Genomic DNA, 17,958 nt, shown 5'->3' on the forward strand with positions numbered 1-17,958 from the left:
AACAACATTGTAGATACACCACAATAAAAAAATATTAAATAAAAATATTCCAAAACAATACTTCAAAAAGTTTTTATCCTGAATACAAAGTGTTATGTTTGGGGCAAATCCAATACAACACATTACTGAGTACCACTCTCCATCTTTTGAAGCACAGTGGTGGCTGCGTCATATTATGGGTATGTTTGTAAACTGGGGAGTTTTTCAGGAGAGAAAAAAATAAACGGAATGAGCTAAGCACAATTAATTCACAGTTCAGCAGGACAATAACCTAAAACAAGGACAAATCTACACTGGTGTTGCTTACCAAGAAGACAGTAAATGTTCCTGAGTGGCCAAGATACAGTTGCCTTAAATCTACTTAAAAATCTAAAGCATGATCTGTAAATGATTGTCTAGCAATGATCAACAACCAATTTGACAGAGCTTGAAGAATTTTGAAAATAGTCATGTGCAAATGTTGCACAATCCAGGTGTGGAAAGCTCTTAGACTTACCCAGAAAGACTCACAGCTGTAATGGCTTCCAAAGGTGCTTATACAAAGTAGTGCGTCAGGGGTGCGAATACTTACAGTACCAGTCAAAAGTTGACACACCTACTCATTCAAGGGTTATTCTTTATTTTTTACCATTTTGTACATTGAAGAATAATAGTGAAGACATCAAAACTATGAAATAGCACATGGAATCACGTAGTAACCAAAAAAAACTGTTAAACAAATCAAAATATACTTTATATTTGAGATTCTTCAAAGTAGCCACCCTTTGCCTTGATAACAGCTTTGCACACACTTGGCATTCTCTCAACCAGCTTCATGAGGAAGTCACATGGAATGCATTTTAATTAACAGGTGTGCCTTGTTAAAAGTTAATTTATGGAATTTCTTTCCTTCTTAATACGTTTTGAGCCAATCAGTTGTGTTGTGACAAGGGAGGGGTGGTATACAGAAAGACCAAGTCCATATTATGGCAAGAACAGCTCAAATTAGCAAAGAGAAATGACAGTCCATCATTACTTTAAGACATGAAGGTCAGTCAATGCCGAAATTTCCAGACCTTTGAAAGTTTCTTCAAGTGCCTTCGCAAAAACCATCAAGCGCTATGATGAAACTGGCTCTCATGAGGACCGTCACAGGGAAGGAAGACCCAAAGTTATCTCTGCTGCAGAGGATAAGTCCATTATAGTTAACTGCACCTCAGAAATTGCAACCCAAAGAAATGCTTCACAGAGTTCAAGTAACAGACTCTCAACATCAACTGTGTGTGAATCAGGTCTTCATGGTCAAATTGCTGCAAAGAAACCACTACTAAAGGAAACCAATAATAAGAAGAGACTTGCTTGGGCCAATAAACACGAGCAATGGACATTAGACCGGTGGTCTGATGAGTCTTTGATCATTTCTCCCTCCTTTTGCCCTCATAACAGCCTCAATTCGTCAGGGCATGGACTCTACAAGGTGTCCAAAGCATTCCACGGGGATGCTGGCACATGTTGAGGCGAATGCGTCCCACAATTGTGTCAAGTTGGCTGGATGTCCTTGGGGTGGTGGACCATTCTTGATACACATGTTGAGCGTGAAAAACCCAGCAGCGTTGCAGTTCTTCACATAAACTGGTGCGCCTGGCACTTAAATATTTTGTCTTGCCCATTCACCCTCTGAATGACACATATACACAATCCATGTCTCAATTGTCTCGAATTGTCTTTAACCTGTCTCCTCCCCTTCATCTACACTGACTGAAGTGGATTTAACAAGTGATATCAATAAGGGATCATAGCTTCACTTGTATTCACCTGGTTAGTCTATGTCATGGAAATGTCCTTTAATGTTTTGTATACTCAGTGTACACACAAAACTGGCCAAAATATCGTCAAACATTTATTTTGCGAAGTAAAGACACACCTGAGATATGTCACAGATGACCATCAGGTATGTTTATTAAAATCAGCCAATTTATCCTGCACTGTCATTTTATATCCAGTTCAGGGAGTGTCCAGTGCATTCGGAAAGTATTCAGACCCCCATTTTGTTACGTTAGTCTTGTTCTAAAATGTGACCGATTCAGGAAACTAGGTGTATGTAATAAGTCACAGCTTCACAGGAGAAGAAAGTTAAAAAAAAACATTTTTTAACAAAATGCATTTTTTGGCAGAAATGCTTTCTCGAACATGTGAATTTCCATGTGCCTTAATATCAAATGTGTATGTCATCTGTAAATACGAATAAAATTGTTAAATTATGAGCCTAGTTGGTTTAATCACAGAAAAAGTCAGCAACCTTCCCACTAGCCATGATTGGCTGAGATAATGAGTGAGCTGGACATGCTGAGAGATGAGTTTGGATTGGTCTGCGGTGTTGCATCTTGTGTCTATAAAATGAGCTGCTCGAAATGTGTAAATAATCCTTTCCACTGCAGTTTTTTCAAAAGATATTATGTTACCCATGGAGAACTGCAAATATGTTGCTACTGCTCTCAATAACATTACTGCCCTGAATTTATCAGTCGCTATCGACAAAGGTCAGTGGGGAAAAGTTGTGATGGACGACGATCGGGCCATGCTAGACTGACTCTCATTTCATAACACGTTTTGAAATCAGTGGAACACAACAGGCCAAACAAGCTGTGCAAACTAAAAGGAAACAACACAGGATGTCTTATAAAAGGGGTTGCAGTCTGCCGTGAAGCTTTCATCCATGTATACAGGTAAGAATCTAGCTACAGATTCAGGTATTATGTTTCTAATTTTGTCTGAAGGTTGTTTTCATTGCAAGCTTAGGCTTGCTGTTAGCTAGCCAGCTGGAGTTCGATGGCTGGCTTGTTAACTAACAATAAGCCAAACGTTATTTGGTTAACTTTAGCTTGCTATGACAATCGGTTTGTATTGCTAGTAACGTTACTCTATGGATTGGGATTATAATTTTTTAGCTAGCTAGCTAACGTTAACGTGACATGTCTAAACAAAAGATCCCAAGTTAAAGCTTGCTGTTAGCTAGCTAATGTTAGCTGTGGTTAGGTGGCTGGCTAGCTAGCTAACATTAACTTATGTGTAGGAAGTGTGTGTAACGTTAGTGATGTTTTCTCAGAATGCCATTTTGCATTGCTAGTTATAGCCTAATGTTAGCTAGCTTATCAGTTAACTTTAGCTAGCTATGACAATCTGTTTGTATTGCTAGTTAAAGCTTGCTGTTAGCTAGCCAGCTGAAGTTAGATCGACCCAGTTTCCGACAGGGCAGGCGGAGAGGCAGGTTTCGGGTCGAGAGCCAGACCCTGTCCCCCGGTGCGAACACCGGGGCCTCACTGCGGTAACGGTCTGTGCCAACTTTCTGGCGCAGTACGGAGGGCTGAAGGTGGACATGGGCGGCGTCCCATGTTTCCTCCGCGTGCCGGAACCAGTCGTCCACCACAGGATCCTCGGTCTGACTCTGATGCCAAAGAGCCAGAACCGGCTGATACCCCAATACACACTGGAAGGGAGAAAGGTTAGTGGAGGAGTGGCGTAGTGAGTTCTGGGCCATATCTGCCCAGGGCACGAATTTCGTCCACTCCTCCGGACGGTCCTGGCAATAAGACCTCAGAAACCTACCCACATCCTGGTTAACTCTCTCCACCTGCCCGTTACTCTCGGGGTGAAAACCTGAGGTAAGGCTGACCGAGACCCCCAGACGTTCCATGAACGCCTTCCAGACCCTTGACGTGAATTGGGGACCCGATCAGACACTATATTCTCAGGTACTCTGTAGTGCCGGAAGACGTGTGTAAACAGGGCCTCCACAGTTTGTAGGGCCGTAGGGAGACCGGGCAAAGGGAGGAGACGACAGGACTTAGAAAAATGATCCACAACGACCAGGATCGTGGTGTTACCATGTGAAGGTGGAAGATCGGTTAGGAAATCCACGACAGGTGCGACCACGGCCATTGTGGAACGGGTAAGGGTTGTAACTTACCTCTGGGAAGGTGTCTAGGAGCCTTGCACTGAGCGCACAACGAGCAGGAGGAAACATAAACCCTCACGTCCTTAGCTAAAGTGGGCCACCAGTACTTCCCACTAAGACACTAAGTCCGACAGATCCCAGGACGACCAGAGGAGGGTGACATGTGGGCCCAATAGATCAGCCAGTCGCGGACAGCTGGACACTGAGGGGGAGACGCCCAGCTGGACACTGAGGGGGAGCGGGCTCTGCACGTGACGCCCGCTCAATATCTGCGTCCAGCTCCCACAATACCAGAGCCAACAAACAAGAGGCGGGGAGTATGGGAGTGGGATCCATGGGCCGCTCCTCTGTGTCATACAGCCGGGACAATGCATCTGCCTTAATGTTCTGGGAGCCTGGTCTGTTAGAAAGGGTAAACACAAAACTGGTGAAAAACATGGTCCACCTTTTCCTGGCGAGGGTTCAGTCTCCTCGCCGCCCGGATGAACTCCAGATTGCGGTGGTCAGTCCAGATGAGAAAAGGGTGTCTAGCCCCCTCAAGCCAATTTCTCCACGCCTTCAGGGCCTTGACGACAGCCAACAACTCCCGGGCCCCCGCACGTCATAGTTTCGCTCCACCGGGCTGAGCTTCTTCGGGAAGAAGGCACAAGAGCGGAGCTTCAGTGGCGTACCCGAGAGGTGAGAGAGCACAGCTCCTATCCCAGCCTCGGACGCGTCCACCTCCACTATGAATGCCAAAAGAGGGACCCTGTCCGCCTCAGGTGTCCACTGCAAGCGCACCGAGCCCCCCTTCAGCCGTGAAGTAATGGGAGCGGCTACCTGACCAAAACCTTGGATAAACCTCCGGTAGTAGTTGGCAAACCCTAAGAATTGCTGCACCTCCTTTACCGTGGTGGGAGTCGGCAAATTACGCACTGCTGCAATGCGGTCACTCTCCATCTCCACCCCTGACGTGGAAATGCGATACCCTAGGAAGGAGACTGACTGTTGGAAGAACAGGTATTTCTCAGCCTTGACGTACAGGTCATGTTCCAACAGGCGACCAAGCACTTTGCGCACCAGGGACACATGCTCGGCGCGTGTAGCGGAGTATATCAAAATGTATTCAATATACACCACTACACCCTGCCCTTGCAGATCCCTGAAAATCTTGTCTACAAAAGCTTGGAAGACTGATGGTGCATTCATCAACCCATACGGCATGACGAGGTACTCATAGTGCCTAGAGATGGTACTGAAAGCCGTCTTCCACTCGTCTCCCTCTCGGATACGCACCAGATTGTAAGCACTCCTGAGATCTAGTTTGGTGAAGAAGCGTGCCACGTGCATTGACTCTATCGCTATGGCTATGAGCCATGCATTGACTCTATCGCTATGGCTATGAGCGGTAGCAGGTAACTATACCGCACCGTGATCTGATTTAGACCCCGGTAGTCAATACACAGACTCAGACCTCCCTCCTTCTTCACAAAAAAAGAACCTTGAGGAGACTCATCTCCCTCTCGGATTCGCACCAGATTGTAAGCGCTCCTGAGATGTAGTTTGGTGAAGAAGTGTGCCACGTGCATTGACTCTATCGCTATGGCTATGAGCGGTAGCGGGTAACTATACCGCCCCGTGATCTGATTTAGACCCCGGTAGTCAATACACAAACGCAGACCTCCCTCCTTCTTCACAAAAAAGAAACTTGAGGAGACGGGTGAAGTGGAGGACCGAATGTACCCCTGATGCAGGGATTCGGAGACATGTTTCCATAGCCTCCGTCTCCGCCTGTGAGAGGGGATACACGTGACTCCTGGGAAGTGCAGCATCTACCAGGAGATCTATCGCACAAACACCCCGTCGATGAGGTGGTAATTGAGTCGCCTTCTTCTTAGAGAAGGCGAGAGCCAAATCGGCATATTCAGGGGGAATGCGCATGGGGGGACCTGGTCTGGACTCTCCACCGTAGTAGCACCAACGGAAACCCCTAAACACCTACCTGAGCACTCTCGCGACCACCCCGTGAGAGTCCTCTGTGGCTAAGAAACAGTGGGGTTATGACAAGCTAACAAGGGTAGGCCCAGCACCACGGGAAACGCAGGAGAGTCCATAAGGAAAAGACCAATTTTCTCTGTGTGACCCCCCTGATTCACCATGCCCAAAGGAGCGGTGACCTCCCTAAATAACCCTGACCCTAATGGTTGACTATCTAAGGCGTGAATGGGGAAGGGCACATCCACGGGAACAATGGGGTCCCTAAACTATGAGCTAACGCTCTATCAATGAAATTCCCAGCCGCGCCTGAATCTAAGAGCGCCTTATGCATGGAATGCGGGGAAAACTCAGGAAAAGTGACAGACACAAACATATGTGCAACAGAGGACTCTGGGTGAGAATGGTGCCAGCTCACCTGGGGTGACGCCAGAGCGCCCTGCCTGCTGCCTCGATTCCCAGAGGAACCAACCCGGCACTGACCAGCAGTGTGACCTCTGCAGCCACATGAGCGGAAACCCCCTCCGGTCTCCATGCGCACCGCCCCTCCCAGCTCCATGGGTATCGGAGAGCCGGATGGACAGGTCCACCAGCTGATCGAAAGTGAGGTTGGTGTCTCTGCTGGCCAGCTCCCGACGGACGTCCTCGCGCGGACTGCAGCAGTAGTGGTCGATCAGGGCACTGTTGTTCCATCCCGCGCCGGCAGCCAGGGTTCTAAACTCCAGGGCAAACTCCTGGGCGCTCCTCGTCTCCTGCCTCAGATGTTAGAGGCGCTCACCCGCCGCTCTGCCCTCGGGCGGGTTGTCGAAGACTGCCCGAAAACGGCAGGTGAACTCCTCAAAATGGTCCAACGCCACATCTCCCTCTCTCCACAAGGCGTTGGCCCACTCCAGGGCTTTCCTGGTGAGGCACAAGACGAGTGCGGACACCCTCTCACGGTCCAATGGAGCTGGGTGGACCGTGGCCAGATAGAGGTTTAATTGAAGGAGTTGGCAGCACTCCCGTCGTACTCCTGTGGCAAGGAGAGACGGATCCCACTGGGTTCAGGGGGGAAAGGGGCAGAGACTCCCTGTCTCTGCCAGCGGTCCATTGTCTGGACAACGCGGTCCATAGTGGCACCAAGATGGTAAAGTATTACTGCATGCTCCTGGACGCGCTCATTCACCTCTATGGCCGGGGTACTTTCTCCTGCTGACTCTATAGAAGGGTCGGAGATTCTGTAATGGGTGTGTGTATAGGTGGCAGGGAAATCAGGCGCAGGAGAACGAACTTGGTATAAACGGAGTCGTTTAATAAAAGTTAACAAAACTCCAAAACCAAAATATAAAAATAATCAAAGTGGGTACAAAACCAGGCGCGCACCAACACATAACTTGCACAAACATACAATCAAACAATCTCCGACAAGGACATGAGGGGAAACAGAGGGTTAAATACACAACATGTAATTGATGGGATTGGAATCAGGTGTTAAGGAAGAGAAGACAAAACCAATGGAAAATGAAAAATGGATCCGTGATGGCTAGAAGTTTGGTGACGTCGACTCCCGAACACCGCCTGAAGAAGGAGAGGGACCGACTTAGACGGAAGTCGTGACATCTTGTACAAACTGTATAAAAAAGAAGAGGCGACTCCGGGATGCTGGCCTTCTAGGCAGAGCTGCAAGGAAAAAGCCATATCTCAGACTGGCCAATAAAAATAAAAGATTAAGATGGGCAAAAGAACACAGACACTGGAAAGAGGAACTCTGCCTAGAAGGCAAGCATCCCGGAGTCGCCTCTTCACTGTTGACATTGAGACTGGTGTTTTGCAGGTACTATTTAACCTCTAGCGTCGAGCAATCCCGTATCCGGGAGCATAATCATAGCCTCAAGCTCATTACCATAACGCAACGTTTCCTATTCATGAAAATCGCAAATGAAATGAAATAAATATATTGAAACACAAGTTTAGCCTTTTGTTCACAACACTGTCATCTCAGATTTTCAAAATATGCTTTAACCAAAGCTACACAAGCATTTGTGTAAGAGTATTGATAGCCTAGCATAGCATTAAGCCTAGCATTCAGCAGGCAACGTTTTCACAAAAACAAGAAAAGCATTCAAATAAAATAATTTACCTTTGAAGAACTTTGGATATTTTCAATGACGAGACTCTTAGTTAGATAGCAAATGTTCATTTGTTCCGAAAATATTATTTGTGTAAGAGAAATAGCTCCGTTTTGTTCATCACGTTTGGCTAAGAAAGAAAAACGAAAATGCAGTCAACACAATGCCAAACCTTTTTCCAAATCAGCTCCATAATATCGACAGAAACATGGCAAACGTTGTTTAGAATCAATCCTCAAGGTGTTTTTCACAATTCTATTCGATGAAAAATCATTCCTGGCAGTCGGTTTCTCATCAAAGGCAAACGGAAAAATACTGCAGCTGGAGATTACGCAATAATTGCGACGGAGGACACCAAGCGACCACCTGGTAGATTTAGTCTCTTATGGTCAATCTTCCAATGATATGCCTACAAACACGTCACAATGCTGCAGACACCTTGGGGAAAACGTAAGCTGACTCCTAGCTCCTCCACAGCCATATGAGGAGTCATTGAAATGAGGCGGTTTCAAAAAATGCGGCACTTCCTGATTGATTTTTTATCTGGGTTTCGCCTGTAACATCAGTTCTGTGGTACTCACAGACAATATCTTCGCAGTTTTGGAAATGTCAGAGTGTTTTCTTTCCAAAGCATTCAATTATATGCATAGTCAAGCATCTTTTCGTGACAAAATATCTTGTTTAAAACGGGAACGTTTTTCATCCAAAAATTAAAAGAGCGCCCCCTATATCGAAGAAGTTAATGAAGCTGCCAGTTAAGGGCTTGTGAGGTGTCTGTTTCTCAAACTAGACACTCTAATGTACTTGTCCTCCTGCTCAGTTGTGCACCGGGGCCTCCCACTCTTCTTTCTATTCTGGTTGGGGCCAGTTTGCGTTTTTCTGTGAAGGGAGTAGTTCACAGCATTGTACGTTTCTTGGTAATTTCTCGCATGGAATAGCCTTCATTTCTCAGAACAAGAATAGACTGACGAGTTTCAGGAGAAAGTGATTTGTTTCTGGCCATTTTGAGCCTGTAATCGAACCCACAAATGCTGATGCCCCATATAATCAACTAGTCTAAAGAAGGCCAGTTGTATTGCTTCTTTAATCAGATCAACAGTTTTCAGCTGTGCTAACATAATTGCAAAATGATTTTCTAATTATGAATTAACCTTTTAATATGATACACTTGGATTAGCTAACACAACGTGCCATTGGAACACAGGAGTGATACAGTGCCTTGCGAAAGTATTCGGCCCCCTTGAACTTTGCGACCTTTTGCCACATTTCAGGCTTCAAACATAAAGATAGAAAACTGTATTTTTTTGTGACGAATCAACAACAAGTGGGACACAATCATGAAGTGGAACGACATTTATTGGATATTTCAAACTTTTTTAACAAATTAAAAACTGAAAAATTGGGCGTGCAAAATTATTCAGCCCCCTTAAGTTAATACTTTGTAGCGCCACCTTTTGCTGCGATTACAGCTGTAAGTCGCTTGGGGTATGTCTCTATCAGTTTTGCACATCGAGAGACTGAAATTTTTTCCCATTCCTCCTAGCAAAACAGCTCGAGCTCAGTGAGGTTGGATGGAGAGCATTTGTGAACAGCAGTTTTCAGTTCTTTCCACAGATTCTCGATTGGATTCAGGTCTGGACTTTGACTTGGCCATTCTAACACCTGGATATGTTTATTTTTGAACCATTCCATTGTAGATTTTGCTTTATGTTTTGGATCATTGTCTTGTTGGAAGACAAATCTCCGTCCCAGTCTCAGGTCTTTTGCAGACTCCATCAGGTTTTCTTCCAGAATGGTCCTGTATTTGGCTCCATCCATCTTCCCATCAATTTTAACCATCTTCCCTGTCCCTGCTGAAGAAAAGCAGGCCCAAACCATGATGCTGCCACCACCATGTTTGACAGTGGGGATGGTGTGTTCAGCTGTGTTGCTTTTACGCCAAACATAACGTTTTGCATTGTTGCCAAAAAGTTCAATTTTGGTTTCTTCTGACCAGAGCACCTTCTTCCACATGTTTGGTGTGTCTCCCAGGTGGCTTGTGGCAAACTTTAAACGACACTTTTTATGGATATCTTTAAGAAATGGCTTTCTTCTTGCCACTCTTCCATAAAGGCCAGATTTGTGCAATATACGACTGATTGTTGTCCTATGGACAGAGTCTCCCACCTCAGCTGTAGATCTCTGCAGTTCATCCAGAGTGATCATGGGCCTCTTGGCTGCATCTCTGATCAGTCTTCTCCTTGTATGAGCTGAAAGTTTAGAGGGACGGCCAGGTCTTGGTAGATTTGCAGTGGTCTGATACTCCTTCCATTTCAATATTATCGCTTGCACAGTGCTCCTTGGGATGTTTAAAGCTTGGGAAATCTTTTTGTATCCAAATCTGGCTTTAAACTTCTTCACAACAATATCTCGGACCTGCCTGGTGTGTTCCTTGTTCTTCATGATGCTCTCTGCGCTTTTAATGGACCTCTGAGACTTTCACAGTGCAGGTGCATTTATACGGAGACTTGATTACACACAGGTGGATTGTATTTATCATCATTAGTCATTTAGGTCAACATTGGATCATTCAGACATCCTCACTGAACTTCTGGAGAGAGTTTGCTGCACTGAAAGTAAAGGGGCTGAATAATTTTGCACGGCCAATTTTTCAGTTTTTGATTTGTTAAAAAAGTTTGAAACATCCAATAAATGTCGTTCCACTTCATGATTGTGTCCCACTTGTTGTTGATTCTTCACAAAAAAATACAGTTTTCTATCTTTATGTTTGAAGCCTGAAATGTGGCAAAAGGTCGCAAAGTTCAAGGGGGCCGAATACTTTCGCAAGGCACTGTAGTTGCTGATAATGGGCCTCTGTACGCCTATGTAGATATTTCCAGCTACAATAGTCATTTACAACATTAACAATGTCTACACTGTATTTTTGATCAATTTTATGTTATTTTAGTGGACAGAAAACGTGCTTTTCTTTAAAAAAAACAAGGACATTTCTAAGTGACCCCAAACGTTTGAATGTTAGTGTATATTGATTGACTAATTAAAACATTAATTTATCTTATGCTACACAAAGATGAATAACATGATTTTTTCTAAACAAATCCATTCTGTTACTGAAATGGTTGTTCCAGTTTAGATGGTTTTGGTGACGTGTCAAACTCATTCCACGGAGGGCCGAGTGTCTGCTGGTTTTTACTCCAACCTTGTACTTGATTGACGAATTAAGATCACTAATTAGTAAGGAACTCACCTGGTTGTCCAGCTCTTAATTGAAAGGAAAAACCCAAAACCCGCAGACATTGGGCCCTCCGTGGAATGAGATTGACACCCCTGATTTAGGTAGTCTCATTCATTAGTCTTTAAAAAAAATCCCTGGCAGTCTTTCTGAATGCAGATTGTAGGACCAGCTTGACCAGCATCTGACCAGCATTGACCAGCATAGACCAGCATGGACCCCCTTGAAATGTATGCTAGTCTAAGCTGTTTTTTTTCAGCAGGGTGTATGAGCATGTGTCAGACACAGAGAGAGAGAGCGAGAGAGAGAGAGAGAGAGAGTGTGTGTGTGTGTGTGTGTGTGTGTGTGTGTGTGTGTGTGTGTGTGTGTGTGTGTGTGTGTGTGTGTGTGTGTGCGTGTGTGCGTGCGTGCGTGCGTGCGTGCGTGCGTGTGTATGACCGTGTGTGTGCTCACACGCTTGCATGTGTGTGTGTATGCATCTGTGTGTATGTATCAGTGGAGGCTCCTCAGAGGAGGAAGGGGAGGACCATCATCCTCAGTGAATTTCATAATGAAGGTCTACAGTAGCCTCAACAGCACTCTGTAGGGTAGCACCATGTTGTAACCGGAGGACAGCTAGCTTCCGGCCTCCTCTTGGTAAATTGACTTAATACAAAACGTAGGAGGCTCTTGGTTCTCACTCCCTTCTATAGACTTACACAGTAATTATGACAACTTCTGGAAGACATCCTCTAACCTATCAGAGCTCTTGCAGCATGACATGTTGTCTACCCAATCAAATGATCAGAGAATGAATCTAGTACTGAAAGCATGAGCTATAGCTAGCTAGCACTGCAGTGCATAAAATGTGGTGAGTAGTTGACTCAAAGAGAGAGAAAGACAATAGTTGAACAGTTTGCAACAAATTAATTTCTTAAAAAATGAAGGAGAAGCAAGAGAAAGAGAGAGAGAAAGATGGTCAATTTTTCACTTTCAGTTCACTTACTTAGCTAGCAAATGCAGCTGGCTAGTTTAGTTACTCAAACACCCGGCTCAAACAAAGGGATGCTATGTTAGCTAGCTGGCTATGACTATCCAACACAACACTGGAACTCTTCCAAGTCCAAGGTAAGCTTTTGATTTTATTAATGTATTGCCACCATGGTTTGCCGGTGTAACTGCTTACCGACGCTACACTGCAACGTTACTGCATGATCATAGCGGGTTAACTAACGTATTAGTCCTATTAGCTATTTTGACTAGGACGTTACTTTAGCTAATATGGGAACAACGATGTAGGATGTGTGTAGCGGTTATGACATGGTTTATCTTGGAAAGGTTTTTTTGCAGGTAACATAGCTGCTGTGTTGTTCATTGAAGTCCACAAACGAAGGGAAAGGTGAGAGGAGAGTGCATAGAGGTGAGAAGGAATACAGTGTGGCTGCTATGAAAGTGAACTTGTTTTATGTGTGATCGGGGGTGTATTAATTCCGCCAATTATGTTAAAAAACGTTTCTTAAATGTAAGCAAAAACAACGGGGATGTTTGCAACTGTTGGACTAATGATTATGTATTTTGTGTATATACTGTATGAGTGTGTGAGAGAGCGAGAAGAGAGAGAGAGAGGGAGAGAGAGAGAGAGTAAAAGGAAGTAAAAAGCACATGACATCCGGTTTGGAGTTTGCCAAAAGGCACCTAAAGACTCTCAGACCATAAGAAAGAAGATTCTCTGGTCTGATGAAACCAAGATTGAACTATTTGGCCTGAATGCCAAGCATCGGGTCTGTAGGAAACCTGGCACCATCCCTACGGTGAAGCATGGTGGTGGCAGCATCATGCTATGGGGATGTTTTTCACTATCAGGGACAGTCAGCATCGAGAGAAAAATGAACGGAGCAAAGTACAGAGAGATCCTTGATGAAAACCTGCTCCAGAGCGCTCAGGACCTCAGACTGAGGCGAAGGTTCCCCTTCCAAAAGGACAACGACCCTAAGCACACAGCCAAGAAAACGCAGAAGTGGCTTTGGGACAAGTCTTTAAATGTCCTTGAGTGGCCCAGCTATAGCCCGGACTTGAACACGATCGAACATCTCTGGAGTGACCTGAAAATAGCTGTGCAGCAACGCTCCCCATCCATCCTGACAGAGCTTGTGAGGATCTGCAGAGAAGAATGGGAGAAACTCCCCAAATACAGGTGTGCCAAGCTTGTAGCTTCATACCCAACTTCTGCACTTCTGAGTTTCTCCCATTCTTCACAGACGTGATGCTTGGCATTCAGGCCAAATAGTTAAATCTTGGTTTCATCAGACCAGAGAATCTTCTTTCTTATGGTCTCTCCAGAGATGTTCGATTGGATTCAAGTCCGGGCTATGGCTAGGCCACTCAAGGACATTCAAAGACTTGACCCGAAGCCACTTCTGCGTTGTCTCGGCTGTGTGCATAGAGTCGTTGTCCTGTTGAAAGGTGAACCTTCACCCCAGTCTGAGGTCCTGAGCACTCTGTAGCAGGTTTTCATCAAAGATCTCTCTGTACTTGACTCTAACCTAAGTGTATTTAAACTTCCGACTTCAACTATATACACACTCTAATCGCCTAGTCTCAGTCCCAGTCTCCCAGAAGAAAAGAGTGCTCTGGGTGACTCCCCCGGCCCCTGGCCTACCTGTGGCAGCATCCAACCCCCCCCCCCGTACCAGACCAAGACAGCTAGCACACTCTGTTAAACATACACTCCAACAAGGAAACGCTGAACTCCTCAGAACCTTTTGAAATATTTTTGCTCAACACCGTTTCCCCAGGAGTATCCTTAATACAGAAATAAAAATAATCAGAAGTGTGTCTACTGTACTGTCTTTTCCAGACACAGGTCATATGCTGGGTGTTTTAGAGAGAGTAACAGAGACTCAGCAGAGTGTCTTCCAACTAACACAAACATTGCTGCGAAATACCTATAAAAAATGCAGAATGTCTTGTTTATTGAACTTACAGACTTGCAGGAGTCCTTGTCAACCTTGGCCTCTGTCTCCCATAGGTGATGGCCATCTATAGAAGGGAGAGTAGAACAGAGAGGGTAAGCATGTGGAAAAATTATATGTGACAAATTTGCCAGTATTCAGATTTGCAAAAATGAGTAACTAGCTAGACTAACTCATGTAAATGTTGACATCATAAGCCATGATGTTGTGAATGATTTTATTATTAGCTCTGTCTGACATCAGTGGTCTATTAAAAAGCTTCAACAGAACCAAGGCTATCACCAACATAAGTTGAGTCTGCCGATGAACTCATATCCCCAGTCTCAGTCTTGGCTAAACCACTTGGGCCAAGGGGGCCGTTCTGATGCACCTCTGAGACACGAGTCATAGGCCATACCAAAGGGATCTCTGACGTCTTTGGTCGACGAGAGAAACGCTGAATTCATTCCTTTGTGGAATCCCATACTGCATGACCAATTGTGACTTGTGGGCTTGTTAATGAGGTTATAAAATGGGGATTCCGATAACCAATGGGCTGTGAATGACTGGAAAGTGAAGCCTTGGCATTAAGTTTCTCTCCCCAACCCACCGTTTTAAATAGCTCATATTCAAATATCGGTGCTTTTGTCATGCTCATTAAAGTATTATTAAATGTTTTACTTGTTTTATATTCTGTTAATGAAACTTCTTTTAACACTCAACTTGTCGAAAACAAATAGGCTTTCCCATCAGGCAATAAAATAGTGCATCACAGCTGTTGGAAACATGGGTCCTAAAAAAGCTCCTATTTTGCTATTCTTCTATGAGACGTCAACATAAAGTCATTTTCACACAGTTTATAAGAAACAGTGTAACCACTGCACTATTTTCTCTTACACCAATGACTCGTTAACAAAGCCTGAAATAGAAATGAAATCACATAAAAATGTCCTTAAACTTTCTCAGAAGTGCCTTTGTAACAATTCTGGTCATGTAATATATTATAAAAATAAAGAAAACTGTATGGAATATGGGGAAAAATGCACCAAATTATTTTTTTCATCTTCAACATAGAAATGCTACCAAAAACAATTTACTGAAACTTGTTGCAAATGACGGAGCGGAGTCACCCATGATTCCCCAAATTATATTTTGAAAGAGTAAGCAAAGTACTTTCAACATATGCTTTCGTTTCAGTCTCCTCAATCTCCTCTAACCAATGCTAATTGTATGGATTTTCTCCTATTAATAATGTCAAATTAACAGCCATACAGAAAGACTCATGTGAAGGACAAATTACAGAGGAGGAACTTCTTGATGCAATTAAAGCCTTTAAGGCTGGGGAAACTCCAGGGCTGGATGGCATACCAGTTGAGGTATACCAAACTTGTTTTGATTATCAGACACTCAATAAGAAGGTCTGATTTCATTATTACTGAAACAGGATACAAGTGGGAAATATAAAGATCTAGTCCATTAAAAAAATTGGAGGTCCCTTACACTTCAGTGATGTGATACAAAAATACTTGCAAAATATATAGCGCATAGAATTAAAAAGGTATTGTCGGACATTATTCATTCTAATCAGCCAGGTTTTTTACATGGAGAATACATTGGAGATAATATAAGGCAAGTACTGGAAACAATGGAATACTATGAAAAATCTGGGAAACAAGGCCTGCTATTCATAGCTGACTTTGAAAAGGCTTTTGATAAAATACGACTGGAGTTTATATATAAATGCCTGGAACATTTCAATTTTGGAGAATCTCATAAAAATGGGTTAAAATCATGTTGAGTAACCCTAGGTGTAAAATAGTAAAGAATGGCTAATTCTCAGAAAGTTTTAAACTGTCAAGAGGTGTAAAACAAGGTTGTCCACTATTTATTATGGCCATCAAAATGTTAGATATTAAAATCAGATCGAACAATAATATCAAGGGATTAGAAATCTAGGCCTTTCAAACAAAGGTTTCATTGTACGCTGATGATTAATGTTTCTTTTAAATCCACAAATTGGATCTCTCCACAGCCTCCAGGAGTATCTAGATCCTTTTTCTAACCTCTCTGGATTACAAGCAAATTATGATAAATGTACTATATAATGTATTGGATCACCCACCCGTAGCAATCGCTCCAGCAGGTATATTTCACTGGTCACCCCCAAAGCCAACTCCTCCTTTGGCCACCTTTTATTCCAGTTCTCTTCTGCCAATGACTGGAACGAATTGCAAAAATCACTGAAGCTGGAGACTCATATCTCCCTCACTAACTTTAAGAATCAGCTGTCAGAGCAGCTTACAGATCATTGCATCTGTACATAGCCCATTCTGTAAATAGCCCACCCAATCTACCTCATCCCCATATTGTTATTTATTTATTTTGCTCTTTTGCACCCCAGTATCTCTACTTGCACATTTATCTTCTGCATTTATCTAATACTCCTGTGTTTAATTGATAAATTGTAATTATTTTGCCACTATGGCCTATTTATTGCCTTACCTCCCTAATCCTACTTCATTTGCACACACTGTATATAGACCTTTTCTATTGTGTTATTGACTGTATGTTTGTTTATTCCATGTGTAACTCTGTGTTGTTTGTGTCGCACTGCTTTGCTTTATCTTGGCCAGGTCGCAGTTGGTTAAATAAAGGTGAAATAAAAAAATCACAAAAAATAAAACTTTTACATTACCGTGTAGTGTACCAATAAAATGGTCTGATGGTGATGTGGATATACTCGGTATAAATATCCAGAAAGAATTAAATGATCTCACTCCAGTACATTTTTATAGAAAGTAGATAAGATCTTGATAGCATGGAAATTGAAAACACCTGCCTATTTGTGGAAAAACCTACCTGATTAACTCTTTAGTCATATCCCAGTTTACCTATCTGCTGGTCTATGGTCTTGCCTATACCTAGAAACCCGTTTTTTTAATGATATGAGAAAAAAAGATTACATTTTATTTGGAACAGCTAGCCAAACAAAATTAAACGGACCTATTTATATAATGAATATGAATTTGGAGGGCAGAAATGATTAAATATTACATCATTAGACCTCTTACTAAAGGCTTCAGTCATACAAAAGTTATACTTACATCCGAACTGGTTCTCTAGCAAATTAGTAAAAATGTCTCACCCAATGTTCAAGTTTTCCCTTTATTCAGATTACAACCTCTCACGTTCAGTTATTTGAAAAGGAAATTATCTAACAAATAGCGCTATTTTAAAACAAGTCATAGAAAGTTGTTTGCAATTTCAATTTAATCCACCAGAAAAGACAACAAATATTGTGGTTAAACCCAAATATATGAATTGATTAAAAAAACAATCTTTTACATTTTTTTAAAGGTATAATCTTCACAAATTATATCATAAACAGGACTGGTGGACATTTGGAAATGTCTGCTCTACCCAAAATTACAACCATCTACAGTGTAATAACTAGCAAGTTAGTGCTAGTTTTACCACCAGAGGGAATATTTGAAAAGCATCTGATAGCCTTCCATATTGTTATTACCAGAGACGGGGTGGGCAAGCGGGAGACAGGGGTTCAATTCCCCGATGGGGAGGAATGAGTAGGCTGTCCTCGTAATAAATAATTTGTTCTTAACTGATTCCATATGTGTTATTTCATAGTTGTGATGTCTTCAATAGTTGTGATTCTACAATGTAGAGTAAAATAAAGAAAAATCCTGGAATGAGCAGGTGTGTCCAAACTTTTGACTGATAATTGCTTAATTAATTTGAATAATATTATGATGTTTCTATTCC

The 17,958-nt window shown here is 43.1% G+C and overlaps 1 protein-coding gene across 3 annotated transcripts in view; it reads right to left on the bottom strand.

Annotated features, from left to right (window-relative positions):
- The window catches only part of nfatc1 (nuclear factor of activated T cells 1), a 59,824-nt gene that overhangs the window by 19,331 nt on the left and 22,535 nt on the right, over window positions 1-17,958 (bottom strand). For 2 of the 3 annotated variants that reach the window (XR_016488480.1, XM_021571742.3), the window contains exon 7: window positions 14,211-14,266. Coding sequence is in view for 2 of the 3 variants with exons in the window: in XM_021571742.3 (XP_021427417.2) it covers window positions 14,211-14,266 (56 nt within the window). In the remaining variant the exon portion in view is untranslated. Of the gene's footprint in view, window positions 1-7,178; window positions 7,466-14,210; window positions 14,267-17,958 lie in introns of those variants that run through there. The other variant, XM_090208463.1, reaches the window with a different exon arrangement.

Source organism: Oncorhynchus mykiss, chromosome 18 (assembly GCF_057628025.1).
Source record: "Oncorhynchus mykiss isolate SJ-2025 chromosome 18, ASM5762802v1, whole genome shotgun sequence".
Taxonomy (NCBI): Eukaryota; Metazoa; Chordata; class Actinopteri; order Salmoniformes; family Salmonidae; genus Oncorhynchus; species Oncorhynchus mykiss.